This window comes from Capsaspora owczarzaki (genome assembly GCF_000151315.2).
Source record: "Capsaspora owczarzaki ATCC 30864 unplaced genomic scaffold supercont2.1, whole genome shotgun sequence".
NCBI lineage: Eukaryota > Filasterea > Ministeriida > Capsasporidae > Capsaspora > Capsaspora owczarzaki.
Genome location: NW_011887292.1, coordinates 3,061,943 through 3,086,970, shown reverse-complemented (window position 1 = coordinate 3,086,970; position 25,028 = coordinate 3,061,943). Strand labels below are relative to the sequence as shown.

Here is a 25,028-nt window from a genome sequence, read left to right as displayed (position 1 = left end):
CACAAACGCGACAGATTCAGAGTCAGCAAGGCCAAAGCCACAAGGGTGATTGTGCAAGCCAAAGAAACGCGTCAAAAAAGATGATGGGTTGAACTTTGCTCTTTTTTTTTTTTTTTGCTCTTTTTTTTTTTTTGCTTTTTTCTTTTTCGATGATTTTTTTTCTTTTTTTTTTCTTTTTTTTTTTGCTGAAACGTCCTGATCGCCTTCAAATAGCCATAGCTGCAGTGGGGCCCGGATCAGCCAGCGCAATGTGGCTTCCAGCAGTATGCACTTCAACAGAGTGAATGCCACCAATGCCAAGACACCAAGTGAACGCTCCACTCAAGTGAGAACGGCAATCCAAATCGCTGGTCGAAACGTTCATTTTCCGTTTCACGAGATCGCACGATCTCTCTTTTTTTCTTTTTTTTCTTTTTAAAGTGTGAGTGCCCTGCGAGACTCGCCCATCGCCAACAACGCTGATGAGATCGTAAAAGAAGAGTGCTCGAGGAAACGCGGGACGGACGCGAGAGAAGGGCGATCCGATGGTTGAACAACGCAACCCGAGCATTGCAACCCGAGTCCGGAAATTAAAAAATTAAATAAAAAAATAAAAAAAAAACAGCGTCATGTGCGACCTGGTGCCTGTGCGCTCGAAAAGGTCGTCGCGATCTACCACAACCACAACGCTGTCTGTGCATGGATGCGGGTGGGTGTTGCACGGAAAACGGGACAGACAGGGCACCGCGACCAGCACGGGATGTTGCAAGAAAACAAAAAGCCAAACAGCAAAGACCGAACAACCAGAAAAAAAAAAAAAAAAAAAAAAAAAAAAAGGACAAATTATTCCAACAAAACAAACCGAACGCACAGTGAAAAGGAGTGAGCCTCGAGTTAAGTTCTTTAGGCTGATTGCAGAAAATCAGGACAAGCAAAGCGACCCGATGCGTAAGAGTGTATTGAATAGAGTGTCATAAAAACAGGAGATCGCAGGTGGAAATCGCCGCAATTGAAAACGAGAAGGTTTAGGCGGTGGTGCCCATGTCCCTGCCAGTGTTGAATACGGCAACAAGCGAGCCCAGTTGAATGCGCTCATTGGTGCCAGCAGATAATCGGTACCTGAAGCAGAGACATGGAGAGTTTCACGTCAGCATAATTGCGGATTGTGGTGTTTTGCTGATTTTTGTTTTCGTGTTGTTTGTTTTGCATGGCTGTGCGTGCACTTACTCAATGTCGGCAAGCTGCTTCAGCAAGTAGATGCGCACATTGGCGGGGAATTCGATGCGCGCCATAAACTCGTGCACTTCGCGAAGAATGTCCTGAAGCGCGAGTCCTTTCTGGAGCTTGAGCTCACCAATGTCTGCGGGGTGGCGAAGTTTGACAAGTGAGCGACAATACATTCTCATCAAGCAACCACAGGTTACAAGCACATCGAGCTTGCAGCTCTGCCAACGTACTGGCCATCGCGGATGTGAACGGCTCGTTCAACAGCCACTGCACGATTGTCTCAATGTCGGCAGGCAACGGGAAGCCAGTGCACGTGTAGACGCTCGTTTCGTCGACAGTATCAAAGGCCATAGCAGTCGACTGAGGAGACGTTCAGAGATTTCGTTGTACCGAGTGAGGGCATTGGTCCAGTTTGACAAGACGTGCAAGGGCAACACGAAGCAAGATCTCTCTCTGTACCTGCAAAATGTTCAACACCTTGCGCATATCGCCTTGAGCCAGACGCATGAGTGCAGCCTTGCCGTCGTCAGTCACGTTGACGCTAAGAACCAGGCAGGAAATTCAAAAAATCAGTCAAAATCGCACCTCATCACGCAAAACCAACCTCCCAACCAATGCAATGCACAAGCACAACATACCGCTCGCTTTCAATGACAAAATTCAAGCGATCCAGCATTTGCTCGCTCGAGAGCGGAGCAAAGCGAAACCGGGTGCAACGGGACTGAATTGCGGGCGTGATTTTGCTCACGTAATTGCAAATGAGGCAGAAACGTGTGTTTCGCGTGTACTTTTCAATGACTGTATCCAAATAGACACCAGTTGAGAGGGGGACCGACTTGTGCGGCAACTCCAATACAACCAAAGGGTGCAGAAACAACGTACCTCTTCGTAGAGCGGCTTGTGCATCTGATGTCATGGCATCTGCTTCATCAAGAATGACGAGCTTTGTGCCACCAGAGCTGTGTCAAACCCCAAATGTAGAACGCGTCATTAGAATCATGTTGTTGTTTCGAATCATGTTGTTTCTGGCTGCTCAACCAGCCGAGCCTGTTGACACTGCCGTACCTTGTGATGGTTCGTGTACTAGCGAACTCCTTGATTTGCTCGCGAACGACCCCAATGCCTCGATCATCTGAAGCGTTGAGCTAGCGATGAAAGCAATGCAAGGAGGCCAAAAGCAATAGATAGTTTGTGAGTTCGTCTGGAAAGCAAACACGTCAGAACCATCATGCTCCTAAAGCGCATACCTCAAGGACCATGGATTGCATTCGATTGCCATACATCTTTTTGGCGCAAGCCAGAATCGTTGACGTTTTGCCTGCGCTCAAACAAGACGATCCACACCAAGCCAAAGTCAGTCGGTGTGTTACCACCTTCGACCAAGCAAATCCACCACGCAAGACACCGCAGCAGTGCGGATGCAACAACTCACCGGTACCAGGCGGGCCATAGAACAAGAGATGTGGCACGCGATCTTCGGTGATGAATCGATCAACTGCATGAAATTGCGCACAACCGTCAGTCAGTCAGCAACACAGGCTCGGTTGCCCCCATCTCCCACGACCCGAGTACAGACGGTTTGTGATGACACATTCCGTGGGACTGGCGCCACCTAGATGGAGCGCAGGACAACGAAGAAACCAGATCGTACTCGTCGAAATGATGTCCTTGTGTGAAATGAGCTCGTCCAGCGACGATGGGCGGTACTTTTCAACCCTGTCCGTTCGTGCACAAGCATGGATGAGATGTAAGTCAAGGGATTCAGGGTGACAAGTTTCAATTGGGACGGTCGCTCAACGAAATGATCGGGCAATGTGAAGCAAGAGGGGGAAAAAAAAAAAAAAAGGCGGGAAAACACTCCCGCCAAAAACGCCATCGGATCACAAGCCCATGTTTCCCGTCGCTGATCTTCCCCAATGCTCGCATCGGTTGGGTTGATAGAATGCATACCATGGCAAGTTCTTGTTTGTGGAGGCTGCTCCACGGACGCGGCTCGGCTCCGCAACGGCGGGTGTCTCGTCCATTGGCTCGGATTCGTCCATTCTTTTGGGGTTGCTCTATTTAGAAGACTGACACGATCAAACCGTTCACACTCTTGTTCAAAACACACTAACGTGCAATACACATAGAACTGTATCAAATCATGGCCGAATTGGTGTGCTGGTTCACGATGCAAGTTGGCCGAAGCGCGGCATTTTTATTTTGTCATGCTTAGCTCAAAGGAAAACTCTGTAAGATGCTTTACTGTGCGGCCAAGACTTGCGTTGCACTCTCGAGACAAGCAGGGACAATCCACTGATGGAAGGGACGAATCACAATCATATAGAGCTGGCCGAGCGTGTTTTTGCACTTTGTCTTGGTGCTCACAATCACACGTGTGCAACGGCCTTGTGAATCTCGCTCGAGAAGAATTGTAGACCGGAAATCCATGTGCTAAGGCAGGTGAACAAGGAGAATGAAGGAAAGGGGTGGACAAGGCACAAAATCGCGTTAGCGTCGATGGTGTTCGAGCAAGACGCACGCATGGATGATGTTGTTACCGTGTCATCCAAACCTGTCAGCAGTTCATTCTCGGATATCTTGTTGTACACGAGCACACCAGCAACTAGGGAAAACCGGTCAAAAGTGTTAGCACACGCTCCAGGTTGCATCAACAACTACACCATACCCTTGGAAAGAGCTCGACCGGTTGTTTCGCATATCTCGTCTGCTTTGGACTTGGCTTGATCGTCGGGCTTGGATGCAGCAGTGATGAGGCCCAACGGCCGTACGAGCAAATTGCGCAACGACATGAGCGCGCGAGCAAACCAAGGAGCGTTTTGAAACAGGCTGTCGCAAACTGCATCCAGCACAAATTGACCTTGGTCTCCTAGGCCAATAAACGTCATCGATTGGATGGATGAGCAGCCCTTCCATCGAACTTTGCATCATTGATATCGTGCTCCAAGGCAACCAATCTGATTACCAGTCACATCAACGGCATACGCATCAGCAAAATCAGCAGTGTCGATGCCATCCGAGCCCGTGTAGATTTGCCGAATGACCGACGCTGCTGGAAGCTCGACTTTGTAAGCAGGCGATACGGTGGTCAGTCCGGTGCGAGCAAGCACCAGCCGCGGCTGTGAGTGTTGTTGGACGACGAACGCGCCAAAACCAACAATCCCGACGCCCAGCAGCGCGCCTCGCAGCGCAAACTGGACAGCCGACCCGCCCACTCTCCTAGAATAATGCGTGTAGTGTCTTGTGGTCGGTGCGCATTGGGCGGCGGCGGTGGTGGTGGTTGTTGCCCTGAATGCCGCGCCGTTGGTTGGAGCCCTGATGACGTGAGAAGCAATCTGGATCCTGCCCAACGCCAATCGCGTCCAACCCGGCAGCATGATGAGACTGGCCCGGGATGATTTTGCTTGGAACACTCACAGAAATATCAAAATGACCAAATGTAGAGCCCATTCACTCCAGATTTCACAGAGTTTAACTGTGCCAAATCGCAATGGAAAAGTGTATCAAGCACAACCAGCCATGCGCCGTCCGCACGGGCCTGTCCGATGGTCCCTCCAAAGGTGCGCCTCATCATGCGTGTCTGTTATTGGATGCTTTGCAGTCGCTCTTGTGTGCTTGTGAGCAGTGGGGTAGTGGACGGCTGCGGGACGCGCTTCTGCTGAAGGGTTTGGTCTGAAACGGTTTCGCACACGCAACGACAACGGCACTTTGACGCACTCGCTCACATAGAGCCCCGCTCTGTCTGGCTCCGGGCACTGGAGTTGAGTTGTACTGAGAGTTTTGCAGCCGTGTCGCTCACTTGGGTTGCATGCTGGTGGCAGGCAAAAGCTTCCTGGTCTGCGGCCAAGATTCGATGTGCGACTTTACGCGCGCTCTTCCAGCTGTGGAGGTCGCTGCATGGCCTTGCCCCGAGCATCCGACGTCCGTCTGTGGCTACCGGCGATACGAGAACTCTGCCGATGGCGTTCTGGTGCGGTTTCGGTGCAACAAGGCGACGTCAGCCAATGCATGGTGTGGCGCGAAACGCTGCCGAGACTGGAACAACGCCTTGTCTGAAACGGGATTGCGTTCCCTCGCCAAGCCATCCACGTCCGCCCCCGTCGCTGCTGCAAATTCTTCGGTGAATGCAGCAGCAGATGTAGACTCTCTCGGCGATGCGCTCTCTGGGATTGCAATCACATCACCGTCGTCGAGCAAAGCTCTCCCTAAAGAGGCAACTCTTGGCCCCAAAACCGCGCCGACGGACACGGATGCTCTTGCGTCTCGCTTGGAAAGCTCTCTTGTTGTTTCCACACCCGAAACGTACAATGCCTTGATTTCTGTCGACATCGACAAGGCTCGTCGCGAGCTCGCCAAGCAGCGCGAGCTGGTCGCGTCTTCCATGTACAATACCTTTCCGGCTGACATCAAGGCAAAAATCCAGAGCAAAACCCAGTCGGTGGAAGCTGAGCTGGCCGCCCTCGAAAAGCGCGAAGCCGCGCAGGCTCACTTGCGCCAGAACTTTGAGCAAGCTCGCGCAGCGGAACAAGCCGCGCAGAAACGGGAACTAGAAGCAAACCAACAGCGAAACCAAGACTTTCACCACAGCCAATCTCTCGAATATTCCATCCTATGTGGAACATCCATGGCGGAAAGAGGCCATAGCATTCCGGCGCTTGACGCCACAGAGTTGGCGCATGTGCTCCCGACGGACCTGTTCTTGCTGCGCAATGAAGCCGCTCTGTCTGCCAGTCTCCCGAGCGCTGGCCAAGAAATGCAACCCGCCCACATGCTCACGCGGCTGTTGCCGCATCAGCTCGACGGTGTGGCATGGATGCTTTGGCGTGAGCGGGCCAGCAAGGTCGAGCTGCCCCCACAGCCCGCCCAGCCGCAGTCCACCTCGCAGCAATCCGCCTCGCAGCAGTCCGCCCCGCAGCAGGCCGCAAAGCCGCCCGCACCCGCGAGACCCACATTGTGCCGCGGCGGTCTGCTGGCAGATGACATGGGCATGGGCAAGACAATGACCACCATTGCGTGTGTGTGTTTGGACAAGGAAGCGTCCACTCGAGGCCCCAGCACCCCTGCCATGCCTGCGCTGCGCCAAACCCTCATTGTCTGTCCTCTTTCCGTGCTGCACCAGTGGCGCGATGAAATCGAAAAGCATACAGCTCCGGGCTACCTCCGCATTTTCACCCACCATGGCGATTCCCGCGCCAAGTCCGTTGCCGATTTGGCATCGTACGACATTATCCTGACAACCTACAATATGGTTGAAATGGAAAGCAGAGATGCAGTGTCCACCTCTGCAGAGAGTAGCGATGCCCCCAAGCCTGCTGCAAGCAAGGGGAAAAAGGGTGCTGCAGGCAAAGCTGCTGGTGCCCATGCCGCTGTCCTGAACGAGGTCTCCTGGCACCGCATTGTGCTCGACGAAGGACATACCATCCGCAATCCCATCGCGAACACCAGCAAGGCAGCCTGCAAGCTGCTGGGTGAATGTCGTTGGTTGCTCTCTGGCACCCCGATTCACAATACGACAGACGATCTGCTGGGAGCAGTGCGCTTTTTGCACGTGCTGCCATTTGCCAATCGCCGAGTGTGGACGACCGTTATGGCAACGACGCGCAACAAGTATTCATACAGTAGCAGCTACCAAGGCGAGCCGTTGATGAATCAGCTCGTCCGTGCCCTGGTGTTGCGCCGAACCAAGGAGGACATGCGCCGCGACTCTGCAGCGCTCGCAGTGTCATCATCTCAATCCACTGCCGCTCCATCTGCAACGGCTTCGACCTCCTCGTCCTCGACGTCCGCTGGAGCCCTGCCAGAAAAAGTCGTGCTCACAACCGATGTGCAGCTGACAGACTTGGAGCAACTGCTGTATGACCAGCTGCATTCGAGCGCAGCGGCGCAATTGAAAGCACAGCTCGCTGCGCGCGCCGCGGGGACGACAGCCGACGCCACCGACCGGAGACTCAACCTGCTGGAAAAGATTCTTCGCTTGCGCCAAATCAGCTGCCATCCTGCCTTGATGGGCGGCGTTCCTGACATGGACAATCAAGCAGATGGAGACAGTGACAGCGACAGCGACTCAACCAGCTCGGACGACGATTCCAGCTCGGACGACGACTCCAGCTCGGACGACTCGGACGACAAGCACTCAACCTCCTACCGCTCCAAGGGCAAGGCCCCGCGGCGCCAGAAGACAAAGACGAGCCGTCAGCCGGCCGTTCCCAAACCTCGGCCCGCCGCAGTGGACACAGCCGACACGTTGGCGGAGCAGCTAGCTGCGCTTGCTGTCGGCACCTCGAGAACGAGGAAACAGTCGCGTCCGGATGGTCCATTGGAAGATGTGGAACGGTTCCTACCCATGATGGACCCAAGCTTTCGATCTGCAAAGCTCACAGCCTTGCTGCAACTGCTGCAAACAGTCACTGCGGCTGGTGAGAAGGCAATTGTCGTTTCACAATGGACGTCCATGCTCAACATTGTAGCGCAGCATTTGCGGTCGAGTGGCATCACCTTCTCCCAGATTGACGGCTCAATGAACTCAAAGCAGCGCGAAAAGTCCATCAAGGCGTTTTACGGGAACTGGACTGCTGACTTGGCTCGGCAGCAGCAAGCGAACGCGAACAGCACAGACAAGAAGAGCAAGCATCCTCTCATCACGGGATCACGGGTGATGCTACTGTCACTGCTTGCCGGAGGCGTTGGACTGAATTTGGTTGCTGCTAACCATGTTGTCATCGCAGACGGCCATTGGAATCCTGCGTTGGAAGACCAAGCCTGCGATCGGGCGTACCGCGTCGGACAACCGCTGAAGGTGACAGTGCATCGGCTCATCTGCAAGGGAACGGTCGAAGAACGCGTGGCAGCGCTGCAGGCAAAGAAGCGTGCGCTAAGCAAGGACATTATTCAGAGCGCTCGCGCCGGAGCTGTCGCGAAACCTACCACGCTCAAGCAGGAGGATGCTCAGCTGCAGGCCGCCGAGATGCAAGCACTTTTGCTCTAGTCTTCAAAAGCAGCGTATGTGTCTGTTACACATGTGGCTTTCTTTTTTTTCGGAAATCAATGCACGACGCTCAACTGAAATCACAATCACAAAGTGTTTTTTGTTGTTGTTGTTGGTGGTGGTGGTGGTGGTGATGTTGGTGTTGTTTTGTTTTTTATTCTGGCTCGTTTTGTTGATTTATTTGTACAACCAACAGGAGCTACTTGCTGTTTGTTTTGCGTTTTTCAGATCGCGGAGTAGAAGCGGGAGCGATATTGACGTTAGGCTTGGCAGGAGTCGCGGGTGCAGCACTGCCTTGTTTGAGCTTGGTGGCAGTCGGTTCTTGTTCTCGGCGCGATGCATCCGCGCCTGGTGCGGTGCTCGAGTCGTTGGAGTCCGTGGTGGTATCCATGGGTACAGGCTCTGAAGTGGCAGCACTAGGTTTGGGCTTCGGGGCGCTGACGGATGCCGGATTGGACGAGGCTTGCCATAATTGGCGCTCTTGCTCAGTCCACAGTTCGGCTCCTGCCCGCAGCGAGTCTACAAGCAGACGTACTTTGCTGGGAGTCATGTCGCTCTCTTGTCGTAATTGCTCCAAATCTTTTGCGAATGCGTCAGTGTTCAACTGGAGGTATGCCGACCAAAATGGCGACGTCTCCACTGCGACAGCAGCGTCGGCACTCGCTGCAACAGAAGATGAATGAGAACTTGTTGCTGAGACTGGTGCAGTATTGTCGACAGTTTGCCCTAGCCGCTGATTTCCGCGAGCTAGCCTTCGCCACAAATTGGACTCTGCCGAACGTTGCTGATATGACCCGCTATCAGCATCCCCCGAGTCCTACAGTGTGGATGGCAAAGTCAACAAAAAGCGACAAGGTGAGCTCGACAAACCAACCACCGAAACAAGGCAACAAAAGCAGAAAAAAATGACAGGAAACGTACCGACACCTCAAAATCCACGGATTGCACGGCCGGATCGGATGGAAGACCGTGGAGTGAGGCATTGACAATGCTATTCTGGCTTGCCAGAGCCTTAGTCATGGCCAGCAAACGAGATGGGACGGGTGCTAAAGCGTCATCGGCTCGGATCGCCTGCTTCTGATCTGAGCTGACAGTGGAGCCATCGCCCTTGTCCGCCGCATCGATGCTCATATCATCATCGGCATTATCATCGCTATCATTCTCGTCGCCGTGCGCACGGCCAACGTGTTGTGTGGGACTGGCGCTGCGGTCGGTGCCACGCGCGTTGCGTTGTTGGCTCTTGCTGCTGGGCGTTGGCTTGGCTGATCCTGCTGCCTGCCTGGTCATGCGCTGCGGTGTTCCAGTAGTGGCAGTCTCCCGCGTGTGGGGCGTGGATGGATGGTCGGGCGTGTCGTGACCGGCTTCCTTGGCTGTTCGCTTGGCCATCTGTAAGAACACGAAGCAAACGACAAAGACTGCGCCTCAATCGCTCAGACAAAACAACGAGTATGTGTGTGTGTGTGCGTGTGGAAAATCACCATTACTGTGTACACAAACAATCGAAGACGAACTTGGAAAATCACTCTCACTTTCCCCAAGCACAAATGGCGCTGGCATTGGAGGACAGTCTGATGGTGGCAGACTTGCTGTCCATCTGCTCGTCCTTGGGTGACAACATTGTCGAAGACGGCCGCGAAGTCTACGTCATTGGAGACGAAGCTGCAGGTACGGGCTTCTGGTTGGATTGAACAAAAACGGCGGTGAGAGACTGCGGGGACGAGAGCGGAGAGACGAGAGAGTTCCCGCCAAAAAAAAAAACCGCCATTTCGACTGCTCGTGTGCAATGATGCTCACCCTCCGCCTGGGCCACTGTCCATCTGCTTGTTCGTAGAGTGCATTCAAGATCTGCTGCGATGCTTGAGGCGCGATCTGGTAAGTGCTGGCTGTTGGGGGCGGGGTCAAAGAGCGAAACAAAAACATCGAGCTTGCATCGGGTTTTGGCGCCAAAAACCAAACAAAAAAACAAGCTGAATCACACTCACTCGTCCATGGTTGAACATCACAAATCCGCGAACTCCGACCCACTACCACTGTTGTCTGTGGATTGGCAACACACTAGTCGCGCTCCATTTTGCGCAAACTGGGCGAGTGGTGCGTGCTGCAAGAACACCTGCTGCCAATGCTGCTGACTTGTCCCAAGGACAACCCCAAGCTCGCCTTCGTCACAGTCAAGCTCCTGTGCACACTGACACTGCCAATCAAGCTGGCGTTCGAAGAACTCAAGCCGGATGAAGACCCAAACAAGGACGTGCTCGCAAAGATGGAGGTCACTCGCTACCTGCAAGCAGCCAAGCGCAGCTTCCTCCGCGAGGACGTCATCTACGCTTTGATTGACTTGCTCAGCGACGCCCTGACAAAGGACCGGTTTGATCGCACCGAGAACGACAACAACCTGATGGAAATCTTGTTTACACTGTTTCGTAACTTGCTTCATATTCCGGATCCCATGCAAGAGCCACTGCAAGACGCTCTCATCAAGTAAGATGGGCTTTCTGCTGTTATTGTGTGTGTGGGGGGGGCGGGGGAACATGACCGATGACGGCTGAATTGAGTTGTCTGACTCGTCAATGGTTTTTTTTTTTTTTGTGTGTGTGTGTGTGTGTGTGTGTGTGATGCTCACCACTCTACCCACTGTTTTTGGACACTTTGACCAACGCAGAATGTTGCAAAACGCTTGCTTCCTCGACATGGTTGTTTCGTGCATCAGCACCAACAACGATACGTATGCGTCGCTCAACGAGCTGGGAATTGAGGCGGGGCAGTGGAATTACTTTCTGTTGGAGATTGTCTACCTCCTTTTCCGCGATGTAACAGCCACGTCGTTGGTCAATGCACAAGATGAGGTGGATCGCGGGCTCGACAAGTGAGTAGAATGAGAGGGGAACGTCTGCGCGCGAGCCTTGTTGGGTTTTTCGCCCACTGTCATAGTCGATCACTCACTGTCGCTTACTTTCGGCCACTCTCTCTCTCTTCACTATGTACGAGCAGGAATCGAGTCCGCGACAATTTGAGTCGCGAGATCGTCGACAGCTTCAAGCAAGAACGACGCGAGCAGCTAATTCGCCAAGGCGGCAATATCGGGCGTGCACGGCACTCCCGCTTTGGCGGATCGTTTGTTCTGCAACAGTTTGATGGCTCCAAGCAGTTTTTCAACCGACCCATTGCCTCGTTGAACCAGTTTAATGTCGACGAAAAGAAGGTGGACAAGAAGCGTGCCTCGATCGGTTCTTCCGCGCTCGTGTCGGAAGCCAGCGCAACAGACGCATTGAAGGCCCTCACTGACGCGAGCTTGGACGTTGTCGAGGACGGCTCGATTGATGGATTTGCAAGCGGAAAGCTCGCAGATGGCCAGCTCCGCATCTCTGCTGAGACCCGCGTCGTGCTGTTGCAGTTTGGCCAGGCGTTCCTGGAATCGTGCTTCCATCCCATGCTCGTTGCCGTTGGCAAAGACCTCGAGCGTGGTGACGTGACGCCGTTCTACCAAGAGCACCAGGCCATGTACCTCTGGACCATCCGCTTCTTCCTCTGTCTCCACCGCGAAGCCAGCCAGCTTGCCTACAAGCGCTTGGTCAAGCGGTATGCGGTCGAGCGCAAGGCGTACGAGGCTGCGTCCAAACTCCCCACGGTGCTGGAGACGCGAATGGCCGAGCCTGAAGCGCCGCCCAAGTTCCTGCTGGACATGACGGCGGTGGGCGTGGTCGTGACCACTACCATGATGAATCGGCTGATTCGCGAGCTGCACACAAACCTCGACGAGTTTGAGAACGATCGAAAGGAGCGAAGCGCCGTCAACGACATGGCGACCGCCGCTGACGGAACCCTTGCGGGCGGAAAGAAACGCGGCAACAACGCGGCGCTCTGGACGCGTCGCTTGCAGCTGACTCTGCTCGCTCTGCAAGAGTTTTTGCAATACGTTCAAGTCATGTCGACCTCTCCCGATGACTTGCAACGAGGCGTAGCCCGCAGCCTGCACAGCAACCTCTTTTACGAGGAAGAGACGCTGGACACGCTGGTCAAGGTGCTGAAGGAGTACGATTTCCGTCGCCAGAGCAAGGACTACCTGCGTGTGGTGATCGAAACGATGCATATTCTGCTCAGGCAACTTGAGCACTACTCAAAGGAGCACTCGTCGATGGTCGTGTTGTCCAAGCGGAAGACCCGTCGTCGCAAGAAAACCATGAGCACCATGGACACTACGCTTACGCCCAAGAAAGGCCGGCAAGATCACAATTCCGCAGAGGCCTCTGAGGATGAAACGGAGGAGGCATCGGCCCAGCACGGCGAGCAAAGTGAAGAAACGCCCAAACCACCAGCGTCCGCAACAGCAGAGCAGGCCGGTAGCAACGCCGCGCAAGCCAGCACCACACCAGTGAAAAAACCAGTGCGCGCGCGTCGTGTGATTGATGATGATGATGATGATGATGATGGCGACGACAACGACGAACCCGACGGGGCAGCAGCGTCCAGCACAATGGCTTCACGAGCGCCAGAGCAACTGCCAGAGACCACGGCGCCCATGGAGACTACAGAGCAGCAGTCGGCGGACGCCGCAGCTGTTGTGGGATTTGCATTTGACGCAGCGCCTCAAGAGGACGAGGAATCTCTGGAGCAAGGTCAACCGCAAACTACCAGCACTCCTCCTGGTGAAAACCACGAGGACGTTGCTGCTCGCCAACCTCAAGCAGATCAAGCTGGCCAACAGACGAGCAAGCTCTCCAAGGGCAAGCGCAGCCGGGTTGTCGAGGATGAGGACGAAGAGGACAAGGACGAAGACGAGGAAGAAGCGAATGCTGAAAATCGCCCGTCGAAGCTGGTCGACGAAGAGGGTCTTGAAGAAGAGCTTGAAGACGACGATCGCGACGAGGCTGGCATCCGACACGTCGAGCGCGAGTTTAGCTTTTCCAAGTTCGAGTCACGCTTTGCGCGTCCGGACGTGGTGACTCACTTGTGCCGCTTGATGCGCGACTTTAAGTCAAACACCCCCTTCACCAATCACTGCATTGTCAAGCTGTGCCATCGAATCGCCGTCCATTGCGATCAAGTCGAGCTCTTTTTCCACGTTTCCGCGCTGACCATCTTCAACACAGTCCTGCAAGACCCAGACATGCAGTCCAGTCGTGGGAAGGCCAACAGCAGCAGCAGCAGCAGTAGCAAGAAGGACGACAGCAAGAGTCAACCCAAACTCCGCGAGGACATTCAGCAAATCAAAGGGTTTGCCACATTCATTGCGGGCAAGTTTTTCGAAGCGCTGGGCGACCATCCGTTCCTGTGTCTCGAAGCGCTGTTCTGGCACTCGATTCGCATGCCAGTGCACAAGAATGAGGCCTTCACTGTTCGCGGGCGGCACATCGATCGCAGCGAGTACCACGAGGAACATGCTGTTGACATTGTTGACGAGGATGCCGCAATGGACACGTCCTGGTCGCTCACAGACGAACTTGCCCAGCTGCGCGAACGAGAGAGGCAGGCGGCTGAGCTGGCTCGTGCACGGGCCGCCGAGTTGCGAGCGCCAGTTCGCAATCCGACGTCCACCTCCAGCACCAACAAGGCATCCGCCACAGTCACCCCAGCCTCCAAGTCTTCTGCGGCCGCAACAACTCCTGGCAAGTCGAAGGCTGCCACACCCGAGACGAGTCGAAAGGCATCCGCTTCGACAACCAAGCAGCAGCAGCAGTCAAAATCCAAACGGGCAGCTGGCTCTGATTCCGATAGCGATGAGAACGAAGAATCTGGAGATGACGACGACGAGGATGATGATGATGATGATGATGACATGGCAGCCAAGCAAAAGAAGCGTCGGCAGCAAAGCCGACGCGACCGAATTCAGCAGCGGTCGCAGCGAAGAGAGCGGCAACGCGCCATGCAACCCGACGACGACGACGATGATGACAATGATCGCCGTCCAGCAGCCACAGCGCTAGAAGTCATTGAACATCGGATCTCGGCAGCGCCTGGCCGACGCCGAGCTCTTGTCATGTCGGACGACGAAGAGAATAGCGATGGCGAAGCACCAACCCCAGTTGCAACACTGGCGGCTCGGGCCAGCAACCCTGCCACACCAGCTCGCCGGCGCCGTCGCGCTCTGAGCGACGATGACGAAGACGACGAGAATGAAAGCGACAATCGGCACCAGCAACGAGAGGAAGAAAGCCCCACCAAACGCCAGCGGCTCGCCGGCGATCCTGACGAGTCTGAAGAAGCGGCACAGCCTAGCAACAGCTTTAGGTTGAGCGCAGCGAGTTTGGAGGCCGATGATACGGCGTGGAATGACAACAGTCGTCGAATTTTCCCGACCGAGTCTTTGAGTAATCCGACGACCGACTCTGCATTTGCAGCGCCCGAAACGTACGCCGATGTGGACCAAACGCCGTCATTTGCCGCTGAACCAGCGGCAGTGTCCGAGCCTCAGACCTACGTAGATAATGGGCAGACTCCCGCCTTCGCCTACTAGTGACTGTGCTTGTGACATGTCTTCAGCCTGAATTTGTTATCTTGAAAATACATTGTTTCGCATGAGAGACAAAGTTTCAACCGCCCCAAATTGACACTGTACCCAGTTTAAGTTTGGCGCTTTATAGGAACTCACACTGTCATTGCACTTTGGGAAAAAATTTCATGGAAAAGAAAAGGGTTGGAGTTGGGGTGGGAAAAAAAAAAGAAATTCACAAGAAAAAATTGCAGACAACGTACACGACATTGATAAAACACAAGAAAAAAAGATTCACAAGCGCGCTCGAGCGCAAGTATGCACGTTCACATTAAGAGGGGGAGTGAGGGGAGAGAAGAAACAGATTGTTCAAGCAGCAAAACACACAAAAAAAAGGCGGCGGGAGAGAGTGACAACCGAAAAACGTCTAGTTCTTTGCCGCTCGCTTCTTAAGAGTGTTGGCAATCTCCTTCTGCATGTCGACCATCTTCTTCTTGTCTGCCAGACCGCTAACAGCTCGGAGATCGTTGACAATATCCTTGGTCTTGCCAAAGTAGATTTCGTTCAGGGTGGAACGCATCGACAACTCCATATCCTCAACCATGTGGCCAATGTTGGCAATGTGGGGAGCAGCGTCGGTGACGGTGACCGTGTTTTCGGCCTGTCGGGTCATGCTGCCACCAAGGTTCATGATGCCAGAGCCAGCCTTGCTGGTTTGGAGCCAAAGCATGACGGTCGAGGTCAGCTTGTAGGTGGACTGGCCGCCGCTCTTCTCGGTGACCTCCACGACGTGGATGGCATCCCAGCTGCCCTTGATCTTGCGCGAGCCGTCGCCGACCTTCTTGATCAGAATGACACCGGCAAAGCCCTCGGGGAGATCCCAAAGGTACACGGACGAAACGCCGCCCTCAAAGTACATTTCGCGGTACGTGTCGAAGGCAGTGTTGGCCTCAACCTCGAGCTTGCGGAGCTTGGCGGAGGGAGTGGTGCCGTCAGAGATCGGAGGGTCGTACTTGTTCGACCACGGCGAGCGGTACGAATCACCGTCACGGTTGTAATCGCACAACAAGTAGTCGCGACCGCTCTCCTTGTCCTTGGCAATCTTAAGAGGCTGATCGATGGACGACAGCAAGTCCTCGCAGAGAGACGGGGCGAGATCTGCGCATGGATGAGCAGAAGTGAGTTGGAACAAAAAGTCTATAAAAAAAATCACGAGTGCAGGCACCGACAAGGCGCGGGGGGGGGGGACGTTCGCCGTACCGATAAGACCAGCCAAGTTCTCCTCAATGTTCTGCGGGGGCAGGCGTCGCATCAGGTCGAGCGCGCAATCGAGTTGTTGTTCCGACTGCCGTCAACAAGAAAAACCATAAAAAAAAATGAACAAGTGAGACAAAGAACGAACGACCGCCAGCTCACAACAATAGGAGATCCAAACTTACCATCGCAAGTGTGTAAAACTAGATTCACTGGCCAGGCACGGACGGGATTCGAGAAAGAAAAAAACCAGTCAAAAGCAAGACCATACAAACATTGAGCATCATGAGTTTTTTTCAATAATAATAATAATAATGAAAATATAAATATAAAATAACAGAATTGAAATGCGATCGGGGTTTGCTGGAGCTCTTTGCGTGCTTCATCTCGACCCCGGTCGTCCACCCCGGCTCAGTCTGGCAACCCAGCAGCAAAACAACTCGCACATCACACGAGGGCGAGGTGACGCACTCGGGCCTTGCAGATGCAGAACAGCGATTTTTTTTTCTTTTTTTTTTATCAAAATTAAACCAGTTTTTTTTTTATTTCGGTTCAATTCTTGCCCAGCATCGTTGCCGCCCACACTTTTTCGCCGCCCGTCCGGATCTGTGCGATCTCAAGGGGTCAAGGCGTCCGTGGGGACGTGTCCAGCCCCCCAGGTCCGCCAATCACAACCCGCTGCAGGAATTGCTTGTTCTTTTTTTTTTCTTTTTTTTTTTTTCTCTATTGTTTCCTTCCAAAAAAAATCAAACTGGAAGGCTTTTTTTTTTTTTTTTTTTTTTGTGGCGTCTTTGTGCGAGATGCAAACAGTCAGGAGCCTCGGGCGCGCGGCGGCAACAGAAACGCTCCGCCATCATCAACAGGCCGCTGGGTTTGCGTGCATACCACCCAAAACCCACGGTCGGACGAGACGGCACGACCAACAAACAATGCGAGAAAAAAAAATTGGTCCTTTTGCGATCTCTGGTTTTTTCGAACAACCAGCAGAATGCCGTCCCACCAGCACCGCCAGCTCACCCCCCCCGCGCTCACTTCCTGATCGCCAAACCGCTCGCTGATGATTCGTGCTGCGTGCATGGACGCGGGACAGGGCGCGACGGATCGATGCAAAGACAACCCAGAATCACGCTCCACAAAAAAAAAAAAAAAAAAAAAAAAAAAAACTTCAAAAAAAAAAGCCATCAAAAAATCCATACACAAAAAAAAAAACGAGTGCACAACTCGCAATCGTTCGTTGCATAGACTGAATGTTGACGGCGATGCAACGAGTAGACGAGCACGTCAATGGCGACGATCTTCCTGGAACTCAAAATGTCACTCGTTTTGATTGTGGAAACGCGGCGTTTTTCTAGCACAACATGAAGTGATGCACTCCAAACCCATGCCAGCCCACATTTCTAGCAGGCGAGTTTACCCTGCACTCGCCTTCATTTTCAACGAAATTGAAAACTCATTGTTGACAAACGGCGTTTTATCAGCTGAGTGATCATGCATGAATACGCGTGGTGTGCATTTCTTTGAAACAAGGAACAGAGCACATCCGATGAATTGCATCACATTTAGAGCTGCCAAATGGCGTACGTGTTTTCAAGCACAAAAATTCGGTTTGGTGCACTCCACCGGTAAAATACGACGGTGGCAATGATGCCGGAGTAGCTGTGACCAAAAGAGATTCGCATCTGACCGGCAGGCTTCACGGAAGCATCACTCTGGAGAACACAAGTTGGTCCAGTGACGGAGCGGGAAATTCCAAGAGGAAACGGAACACAACTAAAGCCATTTCCATTGAGCAGAAACACATGCCTCTGCTGGTCGAGAATGAGCTGGTAGAACTCTATTTGGTCGTTCTGCAAGTCACGAATGCTCAAAGTGCTGTTCTTTTTAAAACTTGCGAGCCGATACAGAAGCGTGAAGGCTTCTCGTTGGTCGGGTTGCACTTCCGGTTGCTGCTGCAGCACTGCACCAGGACAAAAGGAGTCAGAGCAGCTCAAGGGGGGGGAGGGTCATAGAAGCGCAGTATGTGCTTACGCTGATATCCGCCACGGGTGGTCATACCAAGTCGGCAGAATCAGGTCGAGACGGAGCGCGTGAGAGGTCTACACCTGCTTGGTCGACAATACCAACTCTGGTGGGTGGAAGAGGCTGAGCGGAATCGGTCGCTAAAGTTCGAACCAGGACGGTACGGTCCAGTTCAACGGGTTCACTGAGGAGTGCTGCTACAAGAGAATCTGTCTTTTCTTGGGAAGATAGCACGTCTTGAAGGGTGATGCAAAGACTGATAAGGAAGGCCGTGCCGATGGCGATGAGAACGTCCTTCGATGTGTCGTCACTCGTCAAAAAAGCGCCCGTCAACGTGAAGATGCTCGCCACAAATTGAACTACAACAACGACTGTCAGAAGTCGTTTGCGATGGTTCGACAAGTAGCTTGCGAGGAACTTTCGGAAGCGGCCAGGAAGGGAAGCAACAGTTCCAGGAAGGGAAGCAACAGTTCGAGCAAGAAAAGCAAGAGTTTGAAAAAAACAGTTGACCAAGCGCTTGCAGCAAAAACAAGAACAGGCCATCCAGCACTGGAAAAACAAAATAAAGGAATGGCTTCATTTGATAATCGATTTTTTCGGGAGTTGTTTCTAGTACAACATGAAGTGATGCACTCCAAACCCATGCCAGCGCACATTTGTGTGCCGATTCGGGCGCATCACCCCTAGTACCAAAAAGCCATTCAAAAACCATTGTGATTTTGTTACGACCTTACCCGGAACATAACCCGTATCACTACTAAAGTATGCTAGAATAGAATGCGGAAGTATCGTGTACTAAGAATATAGTGAAGAATGAGGGGAAGCCTAACTAGGCTGAGCCTAGTTCGTAACAGATTTATTGTGATTTTGGGCCCTTGGTCTTCCACTCAATTCTCATTCACATTTTCAAAGCCTTAAGAGAGCCGAAAACAGCTTTTGGAAGATCAGTCGATCACAGTGTGTCGCGTTAGAGTTTTAGCAGCCAAAAGCGTTAAAAGTATTCGCTCAGTGTATTGCGTGGGGCGATGCCAGGACAACCCATCAAAGCACAACAGTAGTACAATGGAAGATATAAGGGTGGTAACAAACAATTTGGGGGGGGAGGAGGGGGAAGGGAAACACCGAAGGGAAAAGAAGAAAAAAACGCGAAAAAACAACCAAAAAAAACAAAACAAAATAAAATACGCAAGTGGATCGTGCAAGAGAAATCCAAAAGGCACTGAATCAAGTACAACACAAGCAAATGTTGAGTCAAAAATACTTGGAAGAGGGGACAGGAGAAGAGAGCCAACCGAAGAGATCGGACACGGGAATGGAAAAATCAAACGAAAGCAACCAGACAATAAAGCTCACATAACAAGCATAGTAAGGCTTAGTTGTCGTGGCTGCATCATGCCTCCCGCTCTTCGTCGCCCATGAGAGACATGTTAATGTACGAGAAACCTTCAAACTCTCCTTGGTCGACATTGTCGAGGGAGGATGGGTCGTCGGGCGTGAGGGCCACCTTCTCGGCAGTGAATTCGGCATCAAAGTTACTCGTATCCATGGCCGTGCCAACCTCTGGCTTGAAAGGAGGGGGCAGGGTGCGGTCTGTCAAGCGCGTCCAGTCGAGCGGGGAGAAGAAGACGTGCTTTTGAATGTCGGCAATGCTGTTTTCTGCCTTGCACCCGAGACGGTTGGCCGGGTCCTTGACAAGGAAGGCCTTGATGACAGCGCTGGCGTCGCGCGACAGTGTCGTCGGAATGAAAACCTCGTCCTCGAGGATGGCCTCGAAGAGCTCGTCCTCAGACTTGGCCTCGAAGGGGGATCGGCCCACCATCATTTCAAACAGCAGAATGCCAAGCGCCCACCAGTCGACCGAGTGGCCATAGTCCATCTCCTTGAGGACCTCTGGCGCAATGTAGTTTGGCGTGCCGCAGAACGTGTTGGTCGACTGGCCGTAGTGGACACCCTCCTTGCACATGCCGTAGTCGGCAAGTTTAATGTGTCCGTCCGCCAAGAGCAAAACGTTATCAAGCTTGAGATCGCGGTAGATAATCCCTCGTCCGTGCAAAAAGTGGAGCGCGAGCGCAATTTCAGCAGCGTAAAACCGAGCAGACGCCTCTGGCAGCCGTCGCTCGCGTTGCATGTGGAACATGAGATCACCGCCATTTACATACTCCATGACAAAGAACAGGCGGGCCTCGGTCTGGAAGCATTCGTACATCCGAACGAGGAAGGGGTGATCAGCATTCTGGAAGACGTGCTTCTCCGTCCGCACCCAGTCAATGTCTTCGTCCTGCATGATGCGCTCCTTTTTGATAATCTTGATCGCATAGAGGGTGCCGTCGTGGTTGTTCTTGCGCTCCGCGAGCATGACCTTGGCGTAGCTGCCACGACCAAGCACCTTGATGAGGTTGTACTCGTCAATGCTCGAGTGGTGACGCGATGGATCGCGGTCAATCGTGGTTGCATTCTTCATGATGCCATTGTAGACGAACGTGCCAGTGCTAATCGTGCTCAGTCGGTTGGAAGGGTCGGAGCCGTCGCTGTGTGCGCTGCCCGGACGACTGTGGCCTGCAGGCGATGCCGGCGATGACGAGTGCGAGCCCGATTGCAGGGCCGGCACTTGAGAAGCGCCACCAATGGGCATCGGCGCGCCCTTCTTGGCAATCTTTCGGTTGGGGTTGCACTCTGCGTGCACCCGCTTTTCGCATCGCCGGTGAATGTTGATGCCGCAGCCGCCGCATTTCTTGCCCTGGCGGAACAGCCCCACCAACAGGGAGCCGCAGTGCGCGCAGAACGTCGGGGACATGTAATTGTGGTCCTTGAACGTGTGCGAGAGCGGGGCGCTGGGCGCCAGAGCCACGCTGTCGTTGTCGCCGCCGCTCTTGTCGATGGCGAGACACTTGGTGACAATGAATTTGTGGCAGCGCTTGTGGATGACAACGCGGCAAGTCGAGCACTGATAGCCCTGCTTCAGCAAGCCCCAAATGACGCCTCGGCAGTGGGTGCAAATGGTGGGCTGGTGGAAGTGGGTCGCACGGAAGCTGTGTCCATTCACCTTATGCACCTTGACGCGTCGAATGCCGCCCACGCGGTTGATGGTATCCGTCCGCTTCATGGGACTGGCCGCCGGATTGTGCAGGTTGTTGGGTTCGAGGATTTGCACCGATGGCTTTGCTGCCTCTGCTGGCTTGCGCTTGAACGAGTTTTTGATGGATAGTGTTCTTGACATTGTTGCAGTGACTGTATGAGGAGAAGGGAGAGGAGTCAGGGGAAGGGGGAGGGGGGCAAAGTGGAGAACGAGTGAATGACAAGCGTTGGTGGTTGTGGATGTTGATGCTGAATATTGGAAGAACAAATGCGACTATTTTGCACTTGCCCTCACCGCCACAAGCGCTACCGTCGCATCGACGAACAGTCGAGACAAAAAACACCCTTCACACACAGGGGAGTGAGGGCGTGATGTGATTGGGGGGGGAGAATATGGCTCACCAATGATACGGAAAACTTGGTCCTTGTTGGTCTTGAACAGGCGCAGGGCTTCCCAAAGTTCAAGATCGGTGGACATGGTGCAAGGGTCGCCTACAGAGATCACGGTGGGGTGCCAAAAACCCCGCAAAGAGCGGTGAGATATGAGCGCTGGCAACAAGCAGCTCTTTTTTTTTTTTTTTTTTTTTTTTTTTTTTGAAATTACCTTCTTCATCAATCCACTTGACAACGAGCTCTTCGTTGGTCATGTTGTAGACGCTGCGGAGCTTGGAGCACAACTGCTGGAAACTGGACGTGTCCGAGTCAACGGCAAATCGACGCACATCCCTACGTTGCATCCACCAAGCACGCAGACAGCAGAGTAGACAGTGAGCGAGTGGGAGCGCGTGCAGAGATGAGTAAGCGCGCTTGTTCAAGTTGGTTCCGCAGACCATCTCTCGAGTCCATCAGTGTCCTGCAATTTTATTCTCAAGGGTGTGTGCTTAAAGTCGGTCGTGTGTGTGTGTGTGTTGACCTCGCCACTACCCCCCCCCCGCCACAGTGCTCAACGAAGCAGAAAAATGGAACAAAGCGAAAAAAAAAAAAAAAAAAAACTTGAATTGTGTGTTCTTGTTTTGGTTTTTCGGTTTGTTGGTTTTGTTGGTTTTGTTAACGGCGAGAGCTCAAAGGGAGAAAGCTGGGAAGCAGACAGTGCTGTGGGTGCATTCGCTTGGCTTCAGAATGACCCTCAACTCTGTCCCAAAGCCCAAAGTCAACACTGTGACGGTGTTTGGTTTTTTTTTTTTCGGTTTTTTTTTTTGGGTTCAACGCCCCTTTTTTGTGAGTCGAGATTGAACTGACAAAATCCCACCGCTCTGGCGGCCGTCGTTGCCGTGCAGCCCACGACCCAGACAAACACATCACTAGGGACGCTATCCATGCCCTGGTCTGCTCGTCGCGTCTGGCTCGAGGGTTGCCAACCAATTCACGCCTTGTGAGAGAAGTGTTTTGCTTCTTTTTTTTTTTTTTTGAATTAAAGTGGAAGATCCAGTTTTGAAATCTGCGTCCGTCACTTTGCTCGTTTCACGGTCTCTGCTGGACGGTGGGTGGTTTTGTCGATGCGCGCATGAAACGACAGTGCGCTTGGAAAGGGGCCCCTGACCACGACCGCAAGCGGACACCAACAAAACAACAAAAAAAAACCATCAAAACCGAAAAAAAAAAAAAAAAAAAAAGCCCTTGTTTCCAACGACTCGCTTCTTTTTTTCCCCGCTGCTGTGCCACAAGTCGCAGTGTGCAACGTTTGGAGGGCGGCTGGCACCACATGATGTAACTGCACAAAGCAAGAGCCTTCGACAGTGGAAGAAGCGCGGCCTGCTGTGTTCCTGCTTTACCCGTTGTATTGTGCTTTGATCGAGACAAAGTTCGGTGGGTGGCCACCAGCGGGAGTCGCCTCGTCTGCCATTTTTTGATCGCCCGCGGTCAAAAGGAAGTAAGAGTGGAGTTGGGGGGCGGGGTTCTAGGTGATAATGGTGGATCTTGACGGGTGTTTGACATTGACGAAATGCTGGTACAGCAGTTCTACCGTTTGATTGTCTGTTGTCAAAATTCAATGTTGGGACTATTTTTTTTTTGTCTCAACCCAAACACCTCAACGCGCCACTCGTTGCTTGTTGTTGCCGTTGGTCGAAACAAACCCCTACTATATTAATGATGATGATGCATTACCTTGCGCACCCCAGTCTTCTTTCTGACAAGGATGGCAAGCTACTCCCACTTGTTTCAGGGCGTGGCAGTCACATCCAAGTACGCCGCCTTCCGCCCCGTCTACCCTGCCGCCCTGTACCACGAGCTTTTAGAGTTCATGGGAACGCAGTACGTCTTTGTTGAAGCTTGATCTGCGCACGGGGCGTCATCTCCTTTGGGTGTGGACACACTTTGAGCTCGAAGAAAACGCTGTTCTTTGGGTCGCTCAATCTCTGATCTCGTCTTTGGCAGAAAGCCGGGATTCGCAATCGATGTGGCTTGCGGATCTGGGCAGCTGACAAGCATGCTCGCGTCGCACTTTCAGCAAGTGCTGGCGTTCGATGTCAGCGAAGAGCAGATCAAGTCGGCGGCCGCTGCTCGTAAAACGCATTGAAAAAATCGATGACCGCTTGACCCCCGCTCTCTCTGACTCACTCTCAACGAATCATGGTTGTGAAATTTTATCGTTCACTGGCATGCAGCGAATATCAACTACACTGTCGGATCTGCCGATGCCATCCCTGCCCAGACAAACACGGCGGATGTTGTCACTGTGGCTCAAGGTAACAAAACAGCGATCCAAATTGTGTCCACACACAACCCAACTTCGGTTTTAGCGATCTGATTTGGGGGGGGGGGGAAACAAAAAAAAAACTCACCTTGAGAAATCGTGTTTGATTTGTACTTGTCAGCAATGCATTGGTTTGATTTGCCCAAGTTTTACGCGGAAGTCGATCGTGTGCTCAAGTACGGACGGGAATTCTGTCGTTTTGCGAACATTTGGCTTTGGAGGAAACTGTGCCATGATGTATGGGGAGGGAGCATGCTCAGTGACTGTCTTGTGTTTGTGTGGTTTGATTTTACACTCTCAGACCAGGTGGTACTCTGGCAGTGATTGGCTACGGCAACTGCAAGCTTGCCAACCAGGAGGCGAACAAAGTGATTCAGCAGGTATTGTACCTGTCCGCGACTCAACAACAGGCCAAACTGTCAAGTGCCGACAGTGGTACTGATGGGAGAGTAACATCGACTCACCGTGAAATGCGCGGTGGTGATTCGTCCTGCTTGGTAGTTTTACTCTGGTACTTTGAAGCCGTACTGGTCCGACAGACGCTTTTGGCTCGACAACGAGTACGCCGATGTCAAGCTTCCGTATGAAGACCGGGCACGGTGGGACGGAGCCATTGTGCTCAGATATTCGTTGGAAGGAATTCTTGGCTACCTTTCGTCCTGGTCCGGGTACCATACCTACCTGAAACAAAACCCAACCCTCCCCGACCCGCTCATTGCGGTCAAAGCAGAGTGAGTGTCGTTTATATCTGCGATTGCAGTGCTCCAGTAGTAGCGTGTTGCGCATTGTGTTACTTTGTGTAGTTCATTTGTTCGGTCGTGCTCATGTGTTCCTCTTCACGTTGATAGTCTGCTTCGAGCGTATGCTACCTCTTCGACGACTGACGTTGAAGTGGACTTGACGTGGCCGCTATTCATGCTGTTGGGCAAAAAGCCCAGCCATTGATGTTGTTTTGTTTTTGGTTTTCCGAGTGGATTTGTTGAGATCATCAGCAAGCAATGCAGCTGGCCGGATCTATGCAATACAATGAGCACCATGATGTGATGTATTCAGTCAACAATGGGCGTTCAAGGATTGATTTGTAGACGAAAATCACAGTTTGTCTGGAAGGGACTTTCTGAGGTCAGTTCTCAGCTCTGTGGCCTCGGACATCTGGCACTATCAGTGTATTTGTATGCTGAAGTGTGTTTTTGTGTTTGTATCGTGTGATCTGGCGTGAAACGAGCGCATTTGCAAAGTAAAAATTTCGATTGAGATTTGCGCAAACGGCGTCCGCAACTGTGTTTGTCTGAAGAGCACTTGAGGTAGCCATTTCATCAGGATTGGGCGATGAAAGTTCAATCAAAGACTTGAAACAACGCAATGAT

The 25,028-nt window shown here is 52.7% G+C and overlaps 9 protein-coding genes across 9 annotated transcripts; 3 read left to right on the top strand and 6 right to left on the bottom strand.

Moving 5' to 3' along the window:
- Window positions 1-916: 916 nt before the first annotated feature.
- Window positions 917-3,264, bottom strand: CAOG_00962 (replication factor C 5). Its single transcript, XM_004365776.2, has 11 exons — window positions 3,157-3,264; window positions 2,858-2,922; window positions 2,639-2,701; window positions 2,454-2,524; window positions 2,272-2,351; window positions 2,089-2,165; window positions 1,845-2,004; window positions 1,666-1,747; window positions 1,437-1,566; window positions 1,207-1,339; window positions 917-1,098 (listed from the first exon to the last, which is right to left on the bottom strand). The coding sequence occupies exons 1-11, from the start codon at window positions 3,246-3,248 to the stop codon at window positions 1,005-1,007; spliced, it is 1,047 nt and encodes a 348-aa protein (XP_004365833.1). The 5' UTR covers window positions 3,249-3,264; the 3' UTR covers window positions 917-1,004.
- An 81-nt stretch (window positions 3,265-3,345) lies between these two features.
- On the bottom strand, window positions 3,346-4,587 carry CAOG_00961 (hypothetical protein). Its single transcript, XM_004365775.2, has 4 exons — window positions 4,172-4,587; window positions 3,875-4,075; window positions 3,747-3,811; window positions 3,346-3,639 (listed from the first exon to the last, which is right to left on the bottom strand). Exons 1-4 carry the CDS (start codon window positions 4,581-4,583, stop codon window positions 3,448-3,450), a joined length of 870 nt encoding a protein of 289 aa, XP_004365832.1. The 5' UTR covers window positions 4,584-4,587; the 3' UTR covers window positions 3,346-3,447.
- Window positions 4,588-4,671: 84 nt separating this feature from the next.
- On the top strand, window positions 4,672-8,261 carry CAOG_00960 (hypothetical protein). Its single transcript, XM_004365774.2, has 2 exons — window positions 4,672-4,766; window positions 5,028-8,261. The coding sequence occupies exons 1-2, from the start codon at window positions 4,697-4,699 to the stop codon at window positions 8,189-8,191; spliced, it is 3,234 nt and encodes a 1,077-aa protein (XP_004365831.1). The 5' UTR covers window positions 4,672-4,696; the 3' UTR covers window positions 8,192-8,261.
- A 60-nt stretch (window positions 8,262-8,321) lies between these two features.
- Window positions 8,322-9,613, bottom strand: CAOG_00959 (hypothetical protein). The gene is made up of 2 exons (XM_004365773.2): window positions 9,113-9,613; window positions 8,322-9,008 (listed from the first exon to the last, which is right to left on the bottom strand). The coding sequence occupies exons 1-2, from the start codon at window positions 9,575-9,577 to the stop codon at window positions 8,391-8,393; spliced, it is 1,083 nt and encodes a 360-aa protein (XP_004365830.1). The 5' UTR covers window positions 9,578-9,613; the 3' UTR covers window positions 8,322-8,390.
- Window positions 9,614-9,719: 106 nt separating this feature from the next.
- On the top strand, window positions 9,720-14,723 carry CAOG_00958 (hypothetical protein). The gene is made up of 5 exons (XM_004365772.2): window positions 9,720-9,856; window positions 10,023-10,063; window positions 10,251-10,669; window positions 10,851-11,054; window positions 11,180-14,723. Exons 1-5 carry the CDS (start codon window positions 9,736-9,738, stop codon window positions 14,640-14,642), a joined length of 4,248 nt encoding a protein of 1,415 aa, XP_004365829.1. The 5' UTR covers window positions 9,720-9,735; the 3' UTR covers window positions 14,643-14,723.
- Window positions 14,724-14,753: 30 nt separating this feature from the next.
- On the bottom strand, window positions 14,754-17,090 carry CAOG_00957 (F-actin capping protein beta subunit). The gene is made up of 4 exons (XM_004365771.2): window positions 17,069-17,090; window positions 16,058-16,084; window positions 15,879-15,963; window positions 14,754-15,776 (listed from the first exon to the last, which is right to left on the bottom strand). The coding sequence occupies exons 2-4, from the start codon at window positions 16,058-16,060 to the stop codon at window positions 15,046-15,048; spliced, it is 819 nt and encodes a 272-aa protein (XP_004365828.1). The 5' UTR covers window positions 16,061-16,084; window positions 17,069-17,090; the 3' UTR covers window positions 14,754-15,045.
- Window positions 17,091-17,431: 341 nt separating this feature from the next.
- CAOG_00956 (hypothetical protein) lies at window positions 17,432-18,422 on the bottom strand (the record flags this gene model as incomplete). Its single annotated transcript, XM_004365770.1, has 2 exons — window positions 17,901-18,422; window positions 17,432-17,829 (listed from the first exon to the last, which is right to left on the bottom strand). Exons 1-2 carry the CDS (start codon window positions 17,923-17,925, stop codon window positions 17,432-17,434), a joined length of 423 nt encoding a protein of 140 aa, XP_004365827.1. The 5' UTR covers window positions 17,926-18,422.
- Window positions 18,423-18,858: 436 nt separating this feature from the next.
- Window positions 18,859-22,867, bottom strand: CAOG_00955 (protein kinase C). The gene is made up of 4 exons (XM_004365769.2): window positions 22,739-22,867; window positions 21,571-21,692; window positions 21,369-21,458; window positions 18,859-21,119 (listed from the first exon to the last, which is right to left on the bottom strand). The coding sequence occupies exons 1-4, from the start codon at window positions 22,807-22,809 to the stop codon at window positions 19,282-19,284; spliced, it is 2,121 nt and encodes a 706-aa protein (XP_004365826.1). The 5' UTR covers window positions 22,810-22,867; the 3' UTR covers window positions 18,859-19,281.
- Window positions 22,405-24,817, top strand: CAOG_00954 (hypothetical protein). The gene is made up of 8 exons (XM_004365768.2): window positions 22,405-22,446; window positions 23,087-23,219; window positions 23,343-23,470; window positions 23,573-23,653; window positions 23,783-23,837; window positions 23,963-24,041; window positions 24,163-24,392; window positions 24,510-24,817. The coding sequence occupies exons 2-8, from the start codon at window positions 23,104-23,106 to the stop codon at window positions 24,604-24,606; spliced, it is 786 nt and encodes a 261-aa protein (XP_004365825.1). The 5' UTR covers window positions 22,405-22,446; window positions 23,087-23,103; the 3' UTR covers window positions 24,607-24,817.
- Window positions 24,818-25,028: the final 211 nt, after the last annotated feature.

Excerpts from the sequence above, each read along its gene's own strand:
- CAOG_00962 (XM_004365776.2), bottom strand. The coding sequence starts at position 3,248 with ATGGACGAATCCGAGCCAATGGACGAGACACCCGCCGTTGCGGAGCCG. Across the intron at positions 2,702-2,857 it reads CAAGGACATCATTTCGACGA|TTGATCGATTCATCACCGAA; the intron begins GTACGATCTGGT and ends AATTTCATGCAG. Across the intron at positions 1,099-1,206 it reads AAGCAGCTTGCCGACATTGA|GTACCGATTATCTGCTGGCA; the intron begins GTAAGTGCACGC and ends TCTCTGCTTCAG.
- CAOG_00961 (XM_004365775.2), bottom strand. The coding sequence starts at position 4,583 with ATGCTGCCGGGTTGGACGCGATTGGCGTTGGGCAGGATCCAGATTGCT. Across the intron at positions 4,076-4,171 it reads GTATGCCGTTGATGTGACTG|GAGACCAAGGTCAATTTGTG; the intron begins GTAATCAGATTG and ends TTATTGGCCTAG. Across the intron at positions 3,640-3,746 it reads TGACAGGTTTGGATGACACG|CACATGGATTTCCGGTCTAC; the intron begins GTAACAACATCA and ends CACCTGCCTTAG.
- CAOG_00960 (XM_004365774.2), top strand. The coding sequence starts at position 4,697 with ATGGAAAAGTGTATCAAGCACAACCAGCCATGCGCCGTCCGCACGGGC. Across the intron at positions 4,767-5,027 it reads GTCCGATGGTCCCTCCAAAG|GCAAAAGCTTCCTGGTCTGC; the intron begins GTGCGCCTCATC and ends TGCTGGTGGCAG.
- CAOG_00959 (XM_004365773.2), bottom strand. The coding sequence starts at position 9,577 with ATGGCCAAGCGAACAGCCAAGGAAGCCGGTCACGACACGCCCGACCAT. Across the intron at positions 9,009-9,112 it reads CCGTGGATTTTGAGGTGTCG|GACTCGGGGGATGCTGATAG; the intron begins GTACGTTTCCTG and ends TCCACACTGTAG.
- CAOG_00958 (XM_004365772.2), top strand. The coding sequence starts at position 9,736 with ATGGCGCTGGCATTGGAGGACAGTCTGATGGTGGCAGACTTGCTGTCC. Across the intron at positions 10,064-10,250 it reads GATGCTTGAGGCGCGATCTG|TCGCGCTCCATTTTGCGCAA; the intron begins GTAAGTGCTGGC and ends GCAACACACTAG. Across the intron at positions 11,055-11,179 it reads GTGGATCGCGGGCTCGACAA|GAATCGAGTCCGCGACAATT; the intron begins GTGAGTAGAATG and ends ATGTACGAGCAG.
- CAOG_00957 (XM_004365771.2), bottom strand. Across the intron at positions 15,777-15,878 it reads GAACTTGGCTGGTCTTATCG|ATCTCGCCCCGTCTCTCTGC; the intron begins GTACGGCGAACG and ends ATCCATGCGCAG.
- CAOG_00955 (XM_004365769.2), bottom strand. The coding sequence starts at position 22,809 with ATGGCAGACGAGGCGACTCCCGCTGGTGGCCACCCACCGAACTTTGTC. Across the intron at positions 21,459-21,570 it reads CAAGTGGATTGATGAAGAAG|GCGACCCTTGCACCATGTCC; the intron begins GTAATTTCAAAA and ends TGATCTCTGTAG. Across the intron at positions 21,120-21,368 it reads CCAAGTTTTCCGTATCATTG|TCACTGCAACAATGTCAAGA; the intron begins GTGAGCCATATT and ends CTCCTCATACAG.
- CAOG_00954 (XM_004365768.2), top strand. The coding sequence starts at position 23,104 with ATGGCAAGCTACTCCCACTTGTTTCAGGGCGTGGCAGTCACATCCAAG. Across the intron at positions 23,471-23,572 it reads CAAGTCGGCGGCCGCTGCTC|CGAATATCAACTACACTGTC; the intron begins GTAAAACGCATT and ends ACTGGCATGCAG. Across the intron at positions 23,838-23,962 it reads GAAGTCGATCGTGTGCTCAA|ACCAGGTGGTACTCTGGCAG; the intron begins GTACGGACGGGA and ends TTACACTCTCAG.